General features: G+C 38.4%; 1 protein-coding gene across 2 annotated transcripts in view; it reads right to left on the bottom strand.

Moving 5' to 3' along the window:
* LOC149242561 (Major facilitator superfamily protein) overlaps window positions 1-20,318 on the bottom strand; it is a 278,196-nt gene that overhangs the window by 212,343 nt on the left and 45,535 nt on the right. Inside the window, exon 3 of one of the 2 annotated variants that reach the window (XM_089374281.1) lies at window positions 8,760-8,960. The exons of the other annotated variant lie outside the window; for it this stretch is intronic. Within the exon in view, the coding sequence (XP_089230407.1) occupies window positions 8,760-8,960 (201 nt within the window). The remainder of the gene's footprint in view (window positions 1-8,759; window positions 8,961-20,318) is intronic. 2 annotated transcript variants of the gene reach the window in all.

The raw sequence follows: 20,318 nt of genomic DNA, 5'->3' as shown, positions 1-20,318 counted from the left end.
CATCAATTTCTCTTCAAAGCCTGTGGGAAAACATCCTGCTGCCATCATATCTGTCAAATCTTCAACGCTGCTTCAGGCCAACTTTCTCATCAGCAAACGCATCTTCTTCATCAGCAGTGCTGCCCAGATCAGCAAATCCTCACGCTTTCTGCCTGTCCATCGCCCACACGTTTCATTTTCTTACCTCTGCGTTTTACTCCAACGTATCATCACCAAAGCTCCATCGTTGCAGTTCCAGCATCCATTGATCAATGCCATCTGCAAGCAAATCACTGTAATCTCTGCGTTCAAGCATTCCTCACGCAAATCTGCAAACGCAGCCCCTCCGCATGTCTCTCTGCGTCTATTTCTTTTCCTGCACAGTTACCATTTCCTACCTGCGTGCTGCCATCTTGCACCATACCTCTGCCCATCTCAAGCTGCGTTGCTCCACGCACAGCCGTCATCAGCAACGTTCACGTCCCTTCCGCCATCCACGTCGTTCCAGTGACCTTAACTCCCTCAGCTCTCCACGCTGCCATTCACCTGCTACTGCCCCACAATTTCATTGCCTCCACGCTAAAAACCGGCTCTTCCTGCCCATCGAACTCTCTCACACTGTCATCTGCCGCTGTCAAGCTTCCAAACCTGCAACTGCAAACAAAAAATATATATATATACAAAGCCCGCGATCAAAACGTATCCCCTGCACTTTCTACACGCTGTTGGCAATCCTTCCGCAATCTTGCAAGTCGAAACCCTCTCGTTGCCTTGTTCCTTTTCTTTTGCCGTCGCCCATCCTCCAACCTCTCGTCGAAGTTCATTCCGTCTTCAAACCTGCACGCTGGGAAACGAACATATATCTTTTATGTTGAATGCGTTTTTTTAGGTTAACATTAGCATATTTTGGTTTAGAATATTGTTTTTTTTAGTATGTGGTAGTATATTATAAATAAATAAATTAAAAAAAAAAAAGGAAAAGTAAAATTCAATTTTCATTTGTTTTAGAATAGATATTATTTAGATTTTGGTTTTTGTTTTAATAAATCGATTTTTCTTTTGTTTCCTATGTATGCTATAGTTAGGGTTTAGTTTAGTTTCATTTTTCTTATGGTTTAGAATTTAATAACTTTCGTTAAAGTTTCAGTTTTATTTAGATTTAACTCTTATTTTTGTTACGATTTAGTTAAGTTTACCTTACTTTATAAACAAAATATATATATATTAAAAAAAAAAATCTTTTCATTTAGTTTAGATTTTAGATTTAAAGTTTCATTAGCTTAGTTTTGTTTTATTTAAAAATATAAAAATACACAAAAAATTTGGAAATACTTTGCGAGTTTCAGTCTTGGCTTAGGAATTTGTTATGTTCTGCTGAGGCCAAAATTTTGATGTGGGAATAACATTTATCATTTCTTCATATGGTTAAACATGCTTAATTTTCATTTGAAGGTTAACTACATGAATGTGATCTCTGGTTAGCACTTTACGTGGTTGTTTAAAGCACTTTATCTTTCAAAATTTTAATTGCTGGAGTATCATTAAGCCATTAAGCATTTATCGATTATCTCGCATGTGGTAAAAGTTAATCTTTGTTGTTTGATGGTAAAACGATTGTTAATGAGTTCATATCTCTACAGCATTTGATAAATAATCGTTTAGTCATTTATTTTATAAGGCACTGGTCTATTAATTTAATAAAATCAATTTAGTGCAGGTTTCCCTTCGTGTCTCGGAACCCAACTGATTCACAGTTGGTCATCCATTTTCCTATAGGGTCTACCCCCCTTAGCCGCAGGAGACAGGCTTAAACGGAGAGATCGGGGATCAGGGTGACAGCCCCCGGTCTGAGCATTGTCGTGACAATCTGTGCGACAACAAGACTATTTCATCAAACTGCAAGGCAGTTCCATTGCTACCTATTGCAATAACCAGACTATCCCACGAATCTGGAAGAGAACACAACAAACTAATGCACTTATCTTCATCGGAAATTTTAATATCAACAGACGATAACTGACTTACCACAGTATTAAATGCATTCAGATGCTCTGTCACCGAGTCTCCATCTTTCATCCTCAAGTTATAGAGCTTTTTCCGTAGGAACAGTTTATTCACCAGAAACTTAGATTGGTACAAAGTCCCTAACTTGTCCCACAAAGCCTTTGTCGTAGCTTCCCCTGATACATTCAGCAATACTGATCTGAGACACACAGCGTATTGTGCTCTTTGCCTTCCGATCCAACTTCTTCCATTCTTCATCGGACACTCTCGTTGGTTTAATACCTAGATCTACCACGATCCACTGATCTTTATCCACCAATAGATCCTCCATATTGAGTTTCCATAACTCAAAACTTTGACCATTAAATTTCTCGATCTCTATCTTTCCACTGCTCGCCATCTTCTTTCACCACCAGAATCGATCCCGCAGATCTCCCACTAAACAGGGTCTACCACAGGCTTGAGCAAAAAACCCCTCAGCAACAAAGGCATCCTCTTGAAGCCAAAAAAGCTATGATACCAAATGTAGGTTTTAACCCTGTACAGAAATTACCTGCATAAGAATTCTAAAACATAGAAAATAAACAATGCGAGAGCATAACACATAAAACACATATACACAAAGATTTTCCCTTGCATCCCAAAACCGGAACTACCAGCTTGATTTTTCATTATATTCCTTTCAATGTTACAATACATATTTATACATGCCAAAGCATTCAATACCATGGACCGAAAACCATCGCATCCAAAACCATGTGCGAAAACCATGCACAAAACCATAGGTAGGTCCGCCCAACCTAATATAGGGTCTGTTGTCGCACAGATTGTCACGACAACGCTCAGACCGGGGGCTGTCACCCTGATCCCCGATCTCTCCGTTTAAGCCTGTCTCCCGCGGCTAAGGGGGGTAGACTCTATGGAACAATAGATGACCAACTGTGGACCAGTTGGGTTGGCAGACACGAGGGGAAACAAGCACTTAATTGATTTTATTAAGTTAATAGACCAGTGCCTTATGGAGCTAATGATTAAACGATTGTTTATGGAAAGCTGCAAAAATATAAACTTTATAATTCCATGATTAACAATCATTTATCATCAAATAACCCAAACGATGTAAGATTTTCAACAAATGCACAACGTCTTAACGATGATCCAGCAATTAAACTTCAAAAAAATTAAATGTTTTAAATGATCATAAAATTTAAATGCTGACCAGTTACCACTTTCACATAGCTAACTTCAGATGAACATTTAAGTACGTTTAACCACATAAAAATGATAAGTATTGATCCCACATCAAAAATTTATTAGCCTTAACAAAATATACCAAAATTTGGAGACATGACAAAATATGCTAAGGCTAAAAGCGACACAAAAATAATTCAAAATTTTTATATTTTATATATGTATATATTTTTTTAAATGAAACTGAAAATGTCTAAATTAAAACTAAAACCTAAGTTAAAAATTAAACTAATAAATCAAAAGTTAATGACAATATTAAACAAAAAAACTAAAGATTAAAACTTTTTAAATATTTTTTATTTTTTATTTTTTTTATTTATTCTTATTATTATTGTTATTATTATATATATATATATATATATATATTAGTCAAAATTTAAAAAAAAAAAATTAAATCTAACACCTAATCAAAAGAAACCAAAGGGACACTTTTATTTTTATATTTTTTTATAACTTTTATGTTTTTATATTTTAAAATTAAAAAATCAGAATCTATTCTAAACCAAAGTTCTAAACTAAACTCCTTTTTTTTTTAACTTTTTATCTTAAAATGAAATAAAACTAAAATCTAAATAAATTAAAATCTAAACTAAAAGAAAACTATCTGCTTCTCTTTCTTTTTCTTTTTAATTTTATAATTTTATTGATTTTTTTTTATTTGCTATATGACTATAAAATTCTAAATCTGAAAACTAGCACAAAACTAAAACCAAATAGAACTAAATATAATCTAATATATATAGTGCTAAAAAAAAAAAACTAAAGCGTAATTTATTTTTATTTTTTTGTTTGAAAACAAATAAACTAAGTTTAAAACTAAACCTAAAACCCAACGCATCAAATATATGAAGAGTTTTAACTTACACAGGCCTGAGAGCTCGACGGCAAAAGGAGTAGATTGCAGCTGAAAAAAAAAACGCAGGTTTGGCTATGGCTCAGCACTAAGCAGCACGCAGAAGGAGAAAGCTGCAATGGAGATGTGAGAAGCTGCATTTGAGTATTAATTTGCAAGTTTGCGTGGAACGTAGAGGGACGCAGACAGCTTATTTTGCAGGTTGATCTAATGACAGAGGGCAGAACGGAGGGGATAGCTGCGCAGAAAAATGTCTGAGGCAGCAATGGAATGTTGGCTGCATGGAACGTGGAGGGAATCAATGGATTCGCTGACTTGCTGTGTATGCAGGTTGCTGGAGCAGCGTGGATATGGGGAAAGCGCGAGTTTTTTGCAGGTATGGGCTGCAGAAGAGCTAAATGTGGACGAGAAATGCGTGGGAAAAACCACACGCAGGCAGATGGGGATCAAGCTGTAGGTTGAATGCAGTGATAGAAGGCTGCGTGAATGAGTGCCCAGCGCTTTCAGCAATTGTGAAGACCGCATAGATCAGGCTTGCAATAAAGTTGGGCAGCGTGATAGCAAAATGCCTTTTCCAGGCTTGGAGAATGGAGTCCAAAGGGAAAATGTGATTGCAGCAGCGTTGAGGAAATGAGATCGCTGCATGAGGAACAAAACCCAAGGCAAAATAAACCTGAAAATAATTCTGGGCAACAAAGAAGATCGCAGCTCAATGAAACCCCCAAAAATTCCAGATTAAATTTGTCTCAGATTTATTTATGAAATCCTTGCAGACTTTTCTCCAGATAAAAATTTAAAACCCTGGATTGCAAAAATGATGCACCTGCAAAGGCTATTTTCTGGGGCCAGATCTGGCTTCACACACAAAAAATTTCTTCTCAGACCTGCAACCTGCAATGGGGAAAACAAAAACCCAGAAAATATATGCAAAGATTAAAAATAAAACCCTACAAACTAGCTACAAAATTATAGTATTTATAGATCTAAGGCTGTTTAGCAGCCAGATTTGTCGATAATCCACAGTTATATTATCAGAATTTAATTTTAATGTGAGACACTTCAGAAAACCCTGCATGCATTCATAAAAATATTTCGAATGATAAGCCCGAGATCAAGAACTGGCTGGGCTCTTTCAGAAAACACAACCCGGGAGTTGGCTGGTTCAGCCGAGAACTTCCCCTAACGCTCGGTAAACTCAAAACTAAGATTTCCTGCACAGCGTACAATCAACCATTAACATAGAGAGAAAAAACGCTAGTGAAATCCAGATCAAATGGAAATACCTGCCATTATATTTCAGAATCTAAACTATCATTCAAACCCTAGAGATCAGACAAGATACCTGTGCCTGAATCAATCTTCATCAAGCTAAAATCAATAGCTGAAAATAAAATTATGCAGAAAGAATAAAACATCTTACAGCATTTCCAGAAGAGTAACACCAGCAAGATTTTTAACCCCAAAGTCTTTCTTTATTGCACAAAAAATGACTACAAGAAAGCTTTCTTTAGCACCAAACTCTCAGATCAAATCTGATCTCAAATGACCCCTAGCACCCTATTTAAAGAAAAAAATTCCAACGGCTAGTTCGAGTGATCCATGTCAAACTAATCTCGACCATCGATGAGGATCAAGATTTCTTTTAATCTCATCCGTCGAATTTTTAAATGCATTTTAATATATTAAACAATTAAAATATAGCATTTATTTACTCAAAAACTTGATTTATTATTATTTTATTTTATTTTTCAAATTTTTATTTATTTATTTTTTAATTTATTTTTATTTTTATTTATTTATATATATATATATATATATATATATATATATAGATATAGATATATAGATATATTATATCTATATCTTTTTTTTTTTTTTTTCCAATTTTTTATTTTTATTTTTAAATGGATCCTCGAACTTAGCCTTTGGAAAAATCACCTAGGACCTAGGACTTAACCTAGGACCTATGAGGGGATTAAAACATTTCCTAACCCTCAAGAAACTTTACATCATGACTTTTACAATTTTACATCCGAAGGGGGAAAACCCATTTGACATAGACCCTCATAGATCACCCAGTTCTGCGACCAACTATAATCTAACAGATCAACGCACTAGGATTCCCTAAGATTCTAATGACAACATTCATTCCGGCTTTGGGGTTAGGCTGAAGGAAAACTCTGCCGATTATGGATTGGTGAGACAAAAAACCTTCCGGAACATAGATTATCACTAGAAAATTAGGTCCACCTAGGCAATTTTCATACATGACTCAGCTCTGCTAAGATTATTTACAATTCACACATGCAGACTGGGTTTACAACATAATATGATAAGGTCGACGATGACCGTAGAATGGCACGAACACGTCAATCAAGCGCTACCCTTTTGCGAAGAAAAGGGGGTGTACTGCTAAGGGTAGTTGACACGTAGTGGTCAACAGGGTCCAAAGAAAAATTCCCTGGGGCGCTGCCCCGGACACCGTAGAGAGGGGCTACTCGCCCCCCTCAAACCCCCCCATTGCGCAACAAAGGGGGGGCTCTGTCGCCCCTCTAACCCCCCGGTTCACTATGTAGCCTAGTCGTGGAAAGAATATAACACAACCCAACAATTTGACACTTTGAACAAGATAATAACTGCCTTCAATGAGAAATTTGGCGACAAGAAGGAAGAGAGATCAAACTTTGCCCTAGTGTGCTAGTGCCTCATAGGATCAATTTGATACCTTTAAGTGAAAAAAATTTCTTTGGTTCTTTCTCCCTCCTTGTCTGGGTTAAAAACATGATTGGTTGCTAAATTCTTCCCCCTTAACCTAGGTTTGGATCCACTTGGTCTCGTGTGGTCCCACATCTTTGAAAAGTCAAATCTTCAAGAACCATTCGGGAAGTCAAGTTCAATAAGGATTTTAGGATTGGGAAAACTCCTTCCCAAGGAATATTCCCTAAACCTAACCCTCAAGTCCTCACCTCATTCTCCTAGATATCTCCCTACCTTGCTTGACAAGCAAGAAAGCTCTATTCTTAAAGCCTCTTCTAGGAAAAGGATTATAAGTATTACTTCATATCCATTGGTCGATTTGTACTTTACAAGTAACCTTCTCTATATACCGAGTCTCCTTCCATCGGTGAAAGTCTGTAAAGAGTAGGGAGTCTTAACTGAGGTGACAGTGGGTTAAGCCTCCATCGTTGCCCTTTGATCTAGCAGTTGCCCTTTAGGAATCCCTTTTATGACCCCTGCTAGTTTGAGCGGTAACAGTTACCATGAAAAAAAAGAGTAGAGATGAGGCACATAAATAGATAATTTGTAGCCTGTCGTAATGAATTGTATGATTCTATGTATTGAATTGAGTGTGCAGAAAAAAGAGAAGATAATATGTGGATTTCATTGTGTACTTTGACAGGACGGCCTACAGGCCATTACAGCATAAATCAACAAATACATTTAAATAGATAGGCCATCATTAACATTGCAGATCCTCACAATATCACATGTGACAATTTACAAGAGATGTTTTTCAAACAAGGGACAATAAATGGAGTTAACACGAAACTGAAAGAGTGACCACAATCAGGTATATTTGTTACATATCTCTATAGACAGTTGAACGATATCAGGGTCCTTATGATACAATAAAAAGTTGAGTGCATTTTGTTTGTCATTCAAGTTAAAAGTGATCATTAAAATCTAGAAACACTTGGATGTTGTGTGCAGTGTGTAAAAAAAAAAATTGAAACAAATCCTTTTGGGAGTGTGGCTTACCAAACTCTTTGGAAGGATATCTCATCCAACTTCTCAGTTTGTTTTAAAGCCCTCTGCAAGGGCAGACCTCCTTGGTGACTCAACTTTATGAGGAAATTTATCAATTCTGTCCTTCCTCTGGACTATTTGGTGTAAATATACATTTGCAAGTAGTAAGAGCCCATATGGAAGTTTAGTGTTACATAGGCTGATAGATGAACTTGCAATTCAAGCAGCTGCTAAATGTTTTCTCCTTAGAATGTACATAAAGATTCTAATTATGGCGCTGTCTGATATGTTAGTTCTTATAGCATGGGTTGGAAGAGGAAGAAAAACCTACTTCATGCATTTTTTGTAATTCTTAGTCTCTTTAATCCAAGATTGGTTTTCACAAATATATATTTTAACTCTAAAAACATTAATGCTACATTAAATAATTCATTCTAGTTGCAAGCATTTGAATAATATGGTCTCTTTGTTCAAGAGACAAATACCTAACTATGAGTACCCTTTAACACATCTGAATTTATGATTAAATCTTATTCGTATTCATTGATTAATGTACACATTTAGTGCTTTCACGCCAGTGCATGCCCAGATCTCAACCCTACAGTACCACTTGGTGCTTAACAACAAACCATGACTAAGGGTGTTTGCTCACCCTTGGATTAAATAGCATGGGTTTAGAACACATGAGATATTGGGGAACCCATGCAACTAATCACAAGTGCCAAGCCCGCCAAGGCTAAATAGTAAGGAAGAAAACGATTGTTAGTAAAATATGTTTCCTTAAACTTTAAAATATATCAATTATTAAATTTAAATATCTGAAATTTTCACAATTACCAGCATTGCCCAAGGACTTATGTTTCTAGAAAAGAAAATTGGAAAAAGACAAATTTCAAATAATATTGATGAGCATTCAGGAATAGACCTTATAAGGGTTCCAACTATCAAAGGAAGCATGTCCAGTTGCAATGTGCGTCGACGACCTATCCTATCTGCAAGTAGACCAGTGCTTAAGCTACCAATAAATGCAGCAGCTACAAATATGCTTACAACAAGCCCTTCCATAAGTGGTTGACCTTCAAATCCTAATTCATGGGCAATAGATATGATTGGGCCATTCATTATCCTGCAAGACACATTAAATAGTCAAGACCAGTCTGACTTTGCCGAGAAGAACAGCCAAACCAAACTATGTATCATAACAGAAAGGGCTAGGCATTAGTAGGAAGAAACACCAAGATTACAAACCTAGTTAAACATAAAATGAAAAAAATAACAAAGAAGAGCACAGTAGCTTTGGATTTGAAAAGGAAATTGAACAGATGTTCTCAGCAACAGCATCAACTTTTTGCATAAACATTTCACATCCCACAGATGGGGTAGTCTCTGCGGATGAAAAGGAAAGTTAGTAATTACAACAAAAAACCAATTTCTGAAAATTGGTTGTTGACATGGAAGAATATTCAAGAGAACCAAATATGTTGACAGCTTTATCTGGTACAAGGTTGAAATAGATGTCAAGGCCATCTCTGGGAACAGACAAAATCAACTGTAATAACTTGAAAATTAGTCAACCTTTCCCATGAAATTCAGAAATGTTGATCGGATGATGTCCCAACACGTAAACCTACTACTGACAGGACAGACATGAATGAAATATTAGTTATGTGAAACAATGAGGTGATACTGTTGAGAAATCTAGTAGGGCGGTAGTTAGGATGATTTCTCTTTTCTTGATAACTGCTTGTGATGTCTTTTTACTTTTTCTTACTTATTAGCCTCCTCTTTTATTATGTTTGTTCTTATCATCAAACAGCGACCAAAACAAAAAGAACAATAGTACACAAGAATATAGGATATAGGTTATAAGTCAAGGCCAAAACCTCTCCACTTGAGAGGAAAACCCATAAATATCTTCTCTTCTTATAGATTCTTCAATTGACGAATTCCAAGACCTCTAGACCAAGACCAATACCCTTCCAAGACCAAGTCCGAACTTCTTGATGATGTGCTTCTTTTGTCCAAGTCAAACCCAGTCAAATCTCTTCCACTAGCACAACTTCAACCCCCAACTACAAAATTTCGGCCTCTGCTGTAGGTCAGAAATTTTTGGCCCCTGCAACTACCACTGCATCCACACGTGTGAGCGAGATTTAGCCTTCCAAGGGCTCCCAGCAACTTCGCTTGCCTTGTTTCCTTGTCTAGGGCTAGTAAGTGACCTATTAGATTCCTCTTCCAGCAACATGAGAATTTCAACCTAAGCAGTAAACCCTAGCCTTCCTTCTTCACACATCTGAGATATAGAGAGAGAAATAGCCCAAAACACTTCTTCCTTCGTCCTTCTCCTCCTTCACTAGCCTTCGTCTGCTTCTCTTTCACTAAATGATGAGAAGTGAATGTGTGTCCAAAGAAGGTCGAGTTCGCTCCTTTATATAGGCTTCCAGGGTGGATAAGGCTCCTCAAAATAGGTCGACTTCTTATATGCCAGACCGACTTGGTCTTGGAGGGTAATTTGACACTTTTAAATACAAAAATAATTCTTTTTACAAGTTACAATGTGCCCAATGGGGTCTTCAACTTATGACAATGACTCTTTTGCCTTCTTAACCTAGGACAAACCCTAGAAGCACTCAATGGGTGCTTGATCGCTAAAATAAAAGACCATGAGCATGAAACCCATGTTCCAAAATAGCAATAATAATTTTTCTTTCATTTTACAATATTCAAGAATCAAAAGTACATTTCATATTTATGAAGACCAAACCTAGTTACACATTTTTCAACACTCCCTCTTAACTAGGGAGGTATTCATAAATGGTACATGGACATTCTCAATCTAAAGAGATCTCATAAGAAGAGTCGGATTGGTAACCCATTTGTTTAGCATCATAACAACCAGCATTGTCACATAGCAAGGCCTTGACTAACAACTCTATCTCTCCAAAAGATCAGAGCACAATGCTGGTGAGACCAATGATTTATAGACACCTTCATCATTGTCTCTCAAGGCACATACCCCACTCGGGTGTTCACAGAGTATGTCCTTCCAGGACTATTCTTATCTTGGATAGCCAATCCTCAAAGAATATCAGTCCTCTACGACTACTCTTATCTTGGATGCCCTACCTCATCCTCAAAGAGTATCGGATGTCAGATGCTTACCCAATCATCCATTATTTTCTTCCCAAATGAAGACAAGAATGATGTGTTTATCTCTCCCTCTCAACTAAGGAGGATATATCAACCCATCCAAGCTTGTCTCTTTAAGTACACAAGCTCCTTATTAGGAAGAGATTTTGTCAAGAAATCTGCTATCTGTTCATCAGTGGAGATATACTGTAGCTGCAACACACCACCTTGCACCAGCTTTCGAATGTAGTGATACTGGTTATTTATATGCTTTTTCTTTCCATGAAACATTGGGTCTTCAAACAACCTTATACAGTTGGTGTTATCACAATGTATCATCGTAGGGTCCATTGGTCCTTCAAACAAATCGGACAGCAGCTTCCTCAACCAGACAGCGTCTCTGCTTACTTCACAGGCTGCAATATATTCAGCCTCAGCACTACTCAAAGTAACCAATTCTTGCCTTTTTCTCATCCATGAGACCATCGAGGATCCCAAACTAAAACATCCTCTTGTAGTGCTTCTTCCATCTTGCTCACTACCTCCCCAGTCAGAATTTGTATATCCAATCAAGTGGACATCATTCCTCTTATCATACTTCAGGCAATAGTGGATTGTTCCTTGCAGATATCTCAGTATATGCTTGGTTGCTATCCAATGATCATGCTTCGGCTCAACCTGGAAATAACTAAGAACATTTACTGCAAAACATGTCTGATCGAGTATTCACCAAGTACATTAGTGAGCCAATCAACTGTCTATACCTGGTCGAATCCACTGGGCTTGATTTGTACTTTGCTAGCATCTTCAAGTTTGTGATCATGGGCGTCGTCATAGGTTTGCAATCCATCATGTCAAACCTCTTCAACATCTCGATCACATACTTGACCTAGATAAATCTCATCACGTCCCTACCAAACTTTCAATCCCAAATAATAGTGCATCAGTGCTAGATCCTTCATGTCGAATTTTGCTGCCGGTTGCTTCTTGCACTCTTGGATTCGACCTTCCACACCTGTCAAGAGAACATCATCTACATACAGAAGAATGATTACAAGCTCATCCTTCACAACTTTGATATAGATATTTGGATCAGCAGAACTATTTGTGAAGCCCAATCTTTGTAGCTATGCATCCATCCTTGCATACCATGCCCTTGGTGTTTTCTTAAGGCTATATAATGCCTTCTTCAACTTGCAAACATAAGCCTCTCTATCTTTCACTTCAAATTCAATTGCGCCATTCAAGAATGCAGTCTTGACATCCATTTGATGAATGTTCCATCCCATCGATGTTGCCAAAGAGACCAATGAACATATAGTTGTATACCTTGCAGTGGGAGAAAATTTCTCTTCATAATCGATTCCTTCTTGTTGAGAGAAGCCCCTAGCCACAAATCTTGCCTTATATTTATCAACACTTCCATCTACCGCATGTTTAATCTTGTAGAGCCATTTGGGAGTTAGCATTGATTTGTCTTCAGGCCTAGGTACGATTTCCCAAACCCCAGTCTTCATTATCGATTGATACTCTTCATTCATGGCATCTTTCCATTATTGATGATCGACAACCTCTTCAAAGGTGGATGGTTTTGCTTCTATTAGCTTCGTTATATAGTCTGCATACCCATAATATCTTTTGGGTTTCTTGCTCTCTTTAAAAGTACCTTTGGCTGCTCCATGTTCCTCTACATCTAATAGAGTAGATTTCAACCAGTTAAGTCTCTTTCTAGTTTCGAGGATGACCACAGTTTGCATCGGTTCACTGGGACCTTCATCTTCATGCTTTTGATTCTTCTTCCTCCGTGGTACCTTCCTCCTCAAATATAGGAAGTTTTTCATCATTAGAGTCCATCAAGAGATCCTTTGGTTTCTTGAATGCAATACTTTCATCAAATATCACATCTCAACCAACCTCTATTTGGTGTCCTTTTTTTATGTAGATCATATATGCCTTTGAAGTATCACTATAGCCAACAAATGTTCCCTTCATGCCAAAAGGATCCAATTTCTTTCTCTTATCCTTTGGTATATGAATATAGACATGACAACCAAAAATTCGGAGATGGTCCACGCTTGGCTTCTTACCAATGAATGCTTCTTCAGGAGTCATGTTGTTTGGTGATTTATGAGGACTTCGATTTTGAATATATACAACAATCTTTGTTGCTTCACCCCACATAAATTTTGGCAAATATTGATCATGTAACATGGCCTTTACACTTTCTTCAATAGATTGATTCTTTCATTTTTCAACTCCATTTTGTTCAGGATTGTATGGGACTATCAACTCCCTCGTAATCCCAGACTCCTTACAGAAGGTTATGATTTCCTTTGAAGTATATTCTCCTCCATTATTGAACCTTAATATCTTTATTCTCCTTTCTGTAAGGTTCTCCACTTCAGCTTTGAATTCTTGAAATTTGACGAATACTTCATCCTTGGATTTCATCAAATAAACCCAAGTTTTCCTTGAATGGTCATTAATGAATGTTACATAATATAGATGACCTCCAAGAGACTTTGGAGACATAGGACCACAGACATCGGAATGAATGAGATCCATAATTTCTTTTGACCTTGAAGCACTGCTTCCAAATGGTCTCTTGGTATTTTTACCCAATGCACATCCCTTGCATACTCCTTCATGATCCTCCTTGAGTTCGGGGATGCCATTTACCATTGAATTTAGAGTTGGTAAGATTTTGTAGTGAAGGTGACCAAACCTTTTATGCCAAAGTTCACATGGGCTAACTTCAATGTGAACCAAAGCTTGAGAGAGGGGAGTCAGCAATCTGTAGAGTCTTCCTTCACGGATCCCAATCATCTTTGCATTTTCGATGCTAGAGTTTTTATCCCATACTACAACCTTTCCATCTATGAAAGCAATTCTATCTCCCTTATCTTCTAGACATGAAATGGAAAGTAGATTCTTATGCAAACCTAGAACAAATAGGATGTTGTTGAGATGAATATTTCCTCCATTCTCTAACTCTAGCAAGGTTGATCCAATTCCTCTCACAGGATAGCTCTTCTTGTCACCAAGCTCAATGGAGTAAGAAGATTTTCCTCTTGACAATGTCTTTAGTTTCTTGTGCTCACCAGTCATATGTCTTGATGCTCCACTGTTGATCACCCAAATATTCTCATCTTCAAATGTGCCAATAAGTGGTGAAAATAGTCCTTCTTCCTTTGTGATGTCTTGGTCATATCCTTTTTGAGAGGAAATAGGAGATCCCATAACTCTTTTGTAGGTTTTAACCCTGTACAGAAATTACCTGCAAACAAATTCTCAAAACAGAAAAATATATAATGGCGAGAAAATAAAACAAATATACACAAATATTTTCCCCTGGATCCCAAAACCGGAACTACCAGATAGACTTTTCATTATATTCCTTTCAATGTTACAATATATATATCCATGTCGAAGCATTCATAAACCCCAATCCATTAACCCTGGATTAGAACATAGTCGTAATTCCCTTGATCGGATCTACAAAATACCATGGGCAGAAAACCATCATGCCCAAAACCATGTGCAAAACCCATGCACAAAATCATGGGTGGGTCTGCCCCCATCCTTGGGTCAGCCTAGCTATTATTGGGTCCCTTGTGACCCCCCCGCTACACCCGACGCAACTACAGTGCATGAGGCTAGTCGTGGAAAGAATATAACACACACCCAACATCTTTGATGCCCTTCTTGAGATGACTTTCTACCCTTATACAGTTCTTCAAGAACTTCTTCAATGTAGTAGAGATCTTCATCATGCCCTTAGCCAACCTTAGCTCTGATACAATGTTGAGAAATCTAGTAGGGTCGTAATTAGGATGATTTCTCTTTTCTTGATAACTGCTTGTCGTGTCTTTTTACTTTTTCTTACTTATTAGCTTCTTCTCGTATTATTATGCTTGTTCTTATCATCAAACAGCTACCAAAACAAGAAGAACAATAGTACACAAGAACACAGAATGTAGGCTACAAGCCAGGGCCAAAACCTCTCCACTTGAGAGGAAAACCCGTAAATCTCTTATCTTCTTATAGATTCTTCAATTGACGAATTCGAAGACCTCTAGACCAAGACCAATACTCTTCCAAGTTCCAAGACCAAGTCCGACCTTCTTTATGATGTGATTCTTTTGTCTGCACAACTTCGAACCCCAGCTATAAAATTTCAACCTCTACTGTAGGTCAGAAATTTTCGGCCCTTGCAACTGCTACTGCATCCATACGTATGAGCGAAATTTAGCCTTCCAAGGCCTCCCAGCAACTTTGCTTGGCTTGCTTCCTTGTCTAGGGCTAGTAGGTGACCTATTAGGTTCCTCTTCCAACAACTTGAGAATTTCGACGTTGAAGCAGTAAACCCTAGCGTTCCTTCTTCGCACGTGTGAGATAGAGACTCGAGAGAGAGAGAGAGAGAGAGAGAGAAATAGCCCAAAACACTCCTTCCTTCGTCCTTCTCCTCCTTTGCTATCCTTCTTATGCTTCTCTTTCGCTTAAATGATGAGAAGTGAATGTGTGTCCAAAGAAGGTCGAGTTCCCTCCTTTATATAGGCTTCTAGGGTGGACAAGGCTCCTCAAAATAGGTCGACATCTTAGTTTCCAAGCCGACTTGGTCTTGGAGGGTATTTTGAATCTTTTAAATACAAAAATAATTCTTTTTACAAGTTACAATATGCCCGATGGGGTCTTAGACTTATGACAATGACTCTTTTGACTTCTTGACCTAGGACAAACGCTAGAAGCACTCAATGGGTGCTTGACCTCTAAAATAAAAGACCTTGAGCATGAAACCCATGCTCCAAAATAGCAATAATAAATTTTCTTTCATTTTACAATATTCAAGAATCAAAAGTACATTTCATATTTATGAAGACCGAACCTAGATACACATTTTTCAACAAGTACCACCCAAAATAAACTTCATCAGAGAAATCAAAACTGAAATTATATAATTGTGGTCACAAACAATGAAAGGACGTCATGTGACTTGAGCGTACAACAAAAAGTAGCAGCCTGAGGAGAGTGTATGATCTGAAAATCACTCGTGAATGATCTCAGTTAATTAATGGAGGTATTACAGACTCGTGTTGGGGTGTGTCTATGTTATTTTAAGCAACGGATTGATAAGATTGCGAAATACACAGACACTTGAAACAGTAAGAGAAACACAGTAAGCAAATACAGAACACAACAAATTTAATAAGGAGTTCACCCAATCCTCCTCGGCTACGTCTCCTGGTCCAGCTTCAGTGGTGGCCTTTTCTATTGTGTCTTAAAGCAGAGTTTTTACAATAAGGAGCTCAATTTGAGTCTCGCTTAATAGATGATGGTTAGCAGGGTGGTACTTGGATCCCCCAAGCCTCTAGAGTACATAGACTCCCCCTTACTGAATCCCAACCTCAACTGGTCTCGATGGTATGAGCCCAATTTGGTACTCAATACTATACAGGTATACACAGAGGAGTTGCTTGAACCTTTCAAGCCTTCTCTGGAGTTCACAGACTCTCGGATTCTCTCTATCTCTGTCTACTTGATGTTGCCTTTGCTCTGCAAGTCAGTTCGGCTTCTCTGTTCTCTGCAATTCGCTTCTTTCTCTACTTCTGTTTTTTCCCCTTCTGCTCTTTGTCTGTTCGTGGCTTAAAGCCAATCTGCTCCCTGACTGTTCGTTTCCTCTTCCCGACACTCTAGATTGCTTGCCTCTGTCCTCTGGAATTCCCCTGCTCTGTGTCATCATCGTTGTGTAACGCTGCACAAAGATGTGGCCACTTGTCGCCTTACGAACTGAGTGTCAGTTTTCTTTGAACGGTCGTTATTTCCGTTACTCCAGGATTTTCCCACGAAACTGATTCTTCTGCCAGCTCATCGTTCATGCCAGACCTCAACTCTTTATGTGCCTCAATCTATTTCCACGTCGAATCCGGTCATCCATCGAGTTGATTCTCCGTCGTTGATCTGGAGCCTCCAGATCCTATGGTCTCCGTCTATATCGCGCGGGTAAGTTGCTCTACCGTTACTCACGCAATGTAAGTGATTTCTCTCTCATTCGCTAGAAACGTGTCGCCGAGTGTATGGCATCGCGCTGAACTCGGCCAAACCTGCTTACCGCTTGCAGTGCACGCGATATCGCCGGTTTTGGGCGCAGGACCTGCCTTCTGACGGTTTCTGCACGGTTTTCCTATTTTCCTCGTGACCGAGCGCCCAGAAACTGCCTCTGTTTCTAGATCTGGGCTTCCAATTGCCAGTTTGCGTCCATGTGCGGTCTCCATGGGCCAACGGTCAGCGCGCTTTGACCGAGGGTCCTTGTTGTTTCGTGCTGGCCACAATTGCCATTGTCCAGAGGTCATTTCTGATAAGCTCACTATTCATAAGATTCTGATCTGACATAATTTGAAATAGTCATGGAAATGTTTAAGGATCCAATTCGGATCACGGTCTTCCCACTGAAAAAGCTTTTGGACCACCAAAAGTTGGATTTCAAGCATTGACTAAGTGAGGATATAACTGTCTCACTTGTCCAATCTCTATCCATTTTGCACTGCTTGGCTTTGAACCCTTGAGTCCAATCCTGAGGTACTCAACATCTCCCCTGCGCGTCGTCCTCACCTTCCTGTCCAGAACTATGTCTTCCTGCAACTCATTGAGATATTCAGTTAACAGGTCATCAATAGAAGGCAATTGACTCTGCTCTTCGAGATCTTCAATTAGTGAAGGTTCAAATAGTCTCAAGCTGTTTGCATTAACGACTGAGTAGATGTGCATGTACGCTGGTAAATCAAGGCGAAAAGCATTCTCACCAATTTTCTCAAGTATCTTGAAAGGTCCATACCTTATTGGCTTTAGCTTTTTACCTTCACCTTGCATTCTGTCCTTGCTGATATACAGCCAGACTTGATCACCAACTTGGAAACTATGCTCCATCCGATGCTTGTCATGCCTTGCCTTGTACTTGGCTTGGCTCTTTTCCAGCTGTTCCTGTACTGCCTGGTGAATCTCTTGGATTTGTTCAATGAACTTGGTTGCCTTGTCCACATCACTGTGTCCATCAACTGCTATGCCTTTACCAAAGACAAAATCCAAGGGAGACCTTGGTGTGAAACCAAAACAGGTCTCAAAAGGAGATCTCTGTGTAGAATAATGTTTTGCTCGGTTGTAAGCATGCTGCACATAACACAAATGTTCATCCCAAAGCTTGGGATGCTTGCTGCAATAGCCTCTGAGCAACTGGATTACTGTCCTGTTGACTACTTTTGTCTAGCCATCTGTTTGTGGATGAAAGGATGTGCTTTTTTTCAGTTTGTTGTCCATCAGTTCCCACAGACTCGACCAAAAATTCCCAACAAATCGGGTGTCTCGATCAGATACAATGGAAGTGGGTAATCCAAAATGAACCCATAAATGTTGAAAGAACAACTTTGTGGTTTGTTCAGCTGTAATATGTTTGTTACAAGGTATCAAAATACACATTTTGCTGAACCTATCCACAACAACATATAAATAGTCACGCCCTTTCCTAGATTTAGGCAGTCCTCAAACAAAGTCCATGGAAATACTTTCCCAGAGATGAGAAGGAACTGGCAGTGGAGTGTACAAGCCTAGTTTTCTATTGTTGGGCTTGCTTTTAGCACACATGGTACATCCCCTTACATATCTAGAAATTGTCTCATTCATTTTTGGCCAATAACAAAATCTTTGCAGTGGTGCAACCGTTTTACTTACACCAAAGTGACCTGATATTAGAGAAGTGTGTGTTTCCCGAATTATCTTTACCCTTTCAATTTGTGGAATGCATAGCTTCCCACAATGATACAAGAGTCGGTCCTTAACATGATAATCCAATTCTTCTATTTGTTTGCCTTGACTTAAAGTTGAATATACATCTTTGAAATCTATATCTTGAGCATATTGTTCAATGTAGCTCTCATGCAGTACTAAATTATGCTTAAGTATAGTGGATGCATTTATGACAGGTCTAGATAACATATCTGCAACTTTATTGTGTATGCCCTTTTTATATCTGATGACTAAATGAAACTGTTGTAGAAAACCCATCCACCTATTGTGTCTTGATTGCTGCAATTTAGTTTGGGAGTGTAGATATTGAAGTGGTTGATGATCAGTATGGATAACTGTCTCTTTGCCCATTAAATAATGTTTCCACTTTTTCACTCTGTACTAATGCATACAATTCTTTATCATATGTTGGATAGTTAACTACTGCAGAATTAAATGTCTTAGAATGATAACATATGGGTTTACTGTGCTGTATCAACACTGCTCCCATGGCATAGTCACTGGCATCTGTTTGGATCTCAAACGGTCTTTGAAGATCGGGCAATGCTAGTACTGATGCCGTACTAATATTTTCTTTCAAGGTGTTGAAGGTTTTCTGCTATTTGCCTCCCCAGTGAAACACCTTGTTCACTCTTGTCAAAGCATGTAAGAAAGCTGCAATTGAGGAAAAGTTAGAAATGAACTTTCTCCAATATTGTGCTGCTCCTAAGAAGCTTCTCACTTCTGTAGCAGATTCGTGTTTAGGCCAATTTACAATGACTGCAACTTTAGAGGGATCTATCTTCAATTCACCACCCCCTACTATATGTCCCAAATAATTCAAAGATGTTTTGCCAAATTCACATTTTGAGAGTTTAACATAAAGTTTTTCTCTTTTCAAAACATCTAATGTCTGCTTAGCATGTTTTAAATGTTCTTCCCACGTTTTGTTAAATATAAGAATGTCATCCAAATATACAATAACAAAATCATCAAGAAAAGGTCTGAGTACGTCATTCATTATTCTCATGAAAGTAGCAGGAGCATAAGTTAAGCCAAGAGGCATAACTAGCCACTCATACAATCCCTGCTTTGTTTTGAAAGCAGTCTTCCATGCATCTTGTTCTGCAATCTGACCTAGTGATACCCACTATGCAAGTCTAAGTTGGAAAAATAAACAACTTCCTTTAACTGATATAATAGATCATCTATGCGAGGAAGGGGATAACGATTTTTGATCGTTATCTTATTCAGTGCTCGGTAATCAATGCACATTCTCTATGAGCCATCTTTCTTTCTCACCAAAATGATTGGCGAGCCACATGGTGATGTGCTAGGTCTGATGAACCCCTTCTCGAGCAACTCCTGCACCCGCTTCTTGATTTCTGCATTCTCTAAAGCAGACAACCTGTACATCCCAATGTTAGGCAATGGAGCATCTTGCTGCAAATTAATATCATGCACTATTTCCTTTTCGAGTGGCAGACCTTTAGGTTCTTGAAACAAGATATCATACTCTGAAACAACTTTTTCTAAATCAGCTTGTTGTTTAGCATCACAACCCTCAAATACATTGGTT

This window comes from Pinus tabuliformis, chromosome 8, assembly GCF_031772625.1.
Source record: "Pinus tabuliformis cultivar Carrire ecotype Pingquan chromosome 8, CPIR1, whole genome shotgun sequence".
In the NCBI taxonomy this organism is placed as follows: Eukaryota; Viridiplantae; Streptophyta; class Pinopsida; order Pinales; family Pinaceae; genus Pinus; species Pinus tabuliformis.
Note: the sequence above shows the minus strand (reverse complement) of the source record. Positions and strands in the feature narration are given on the sequence as shown.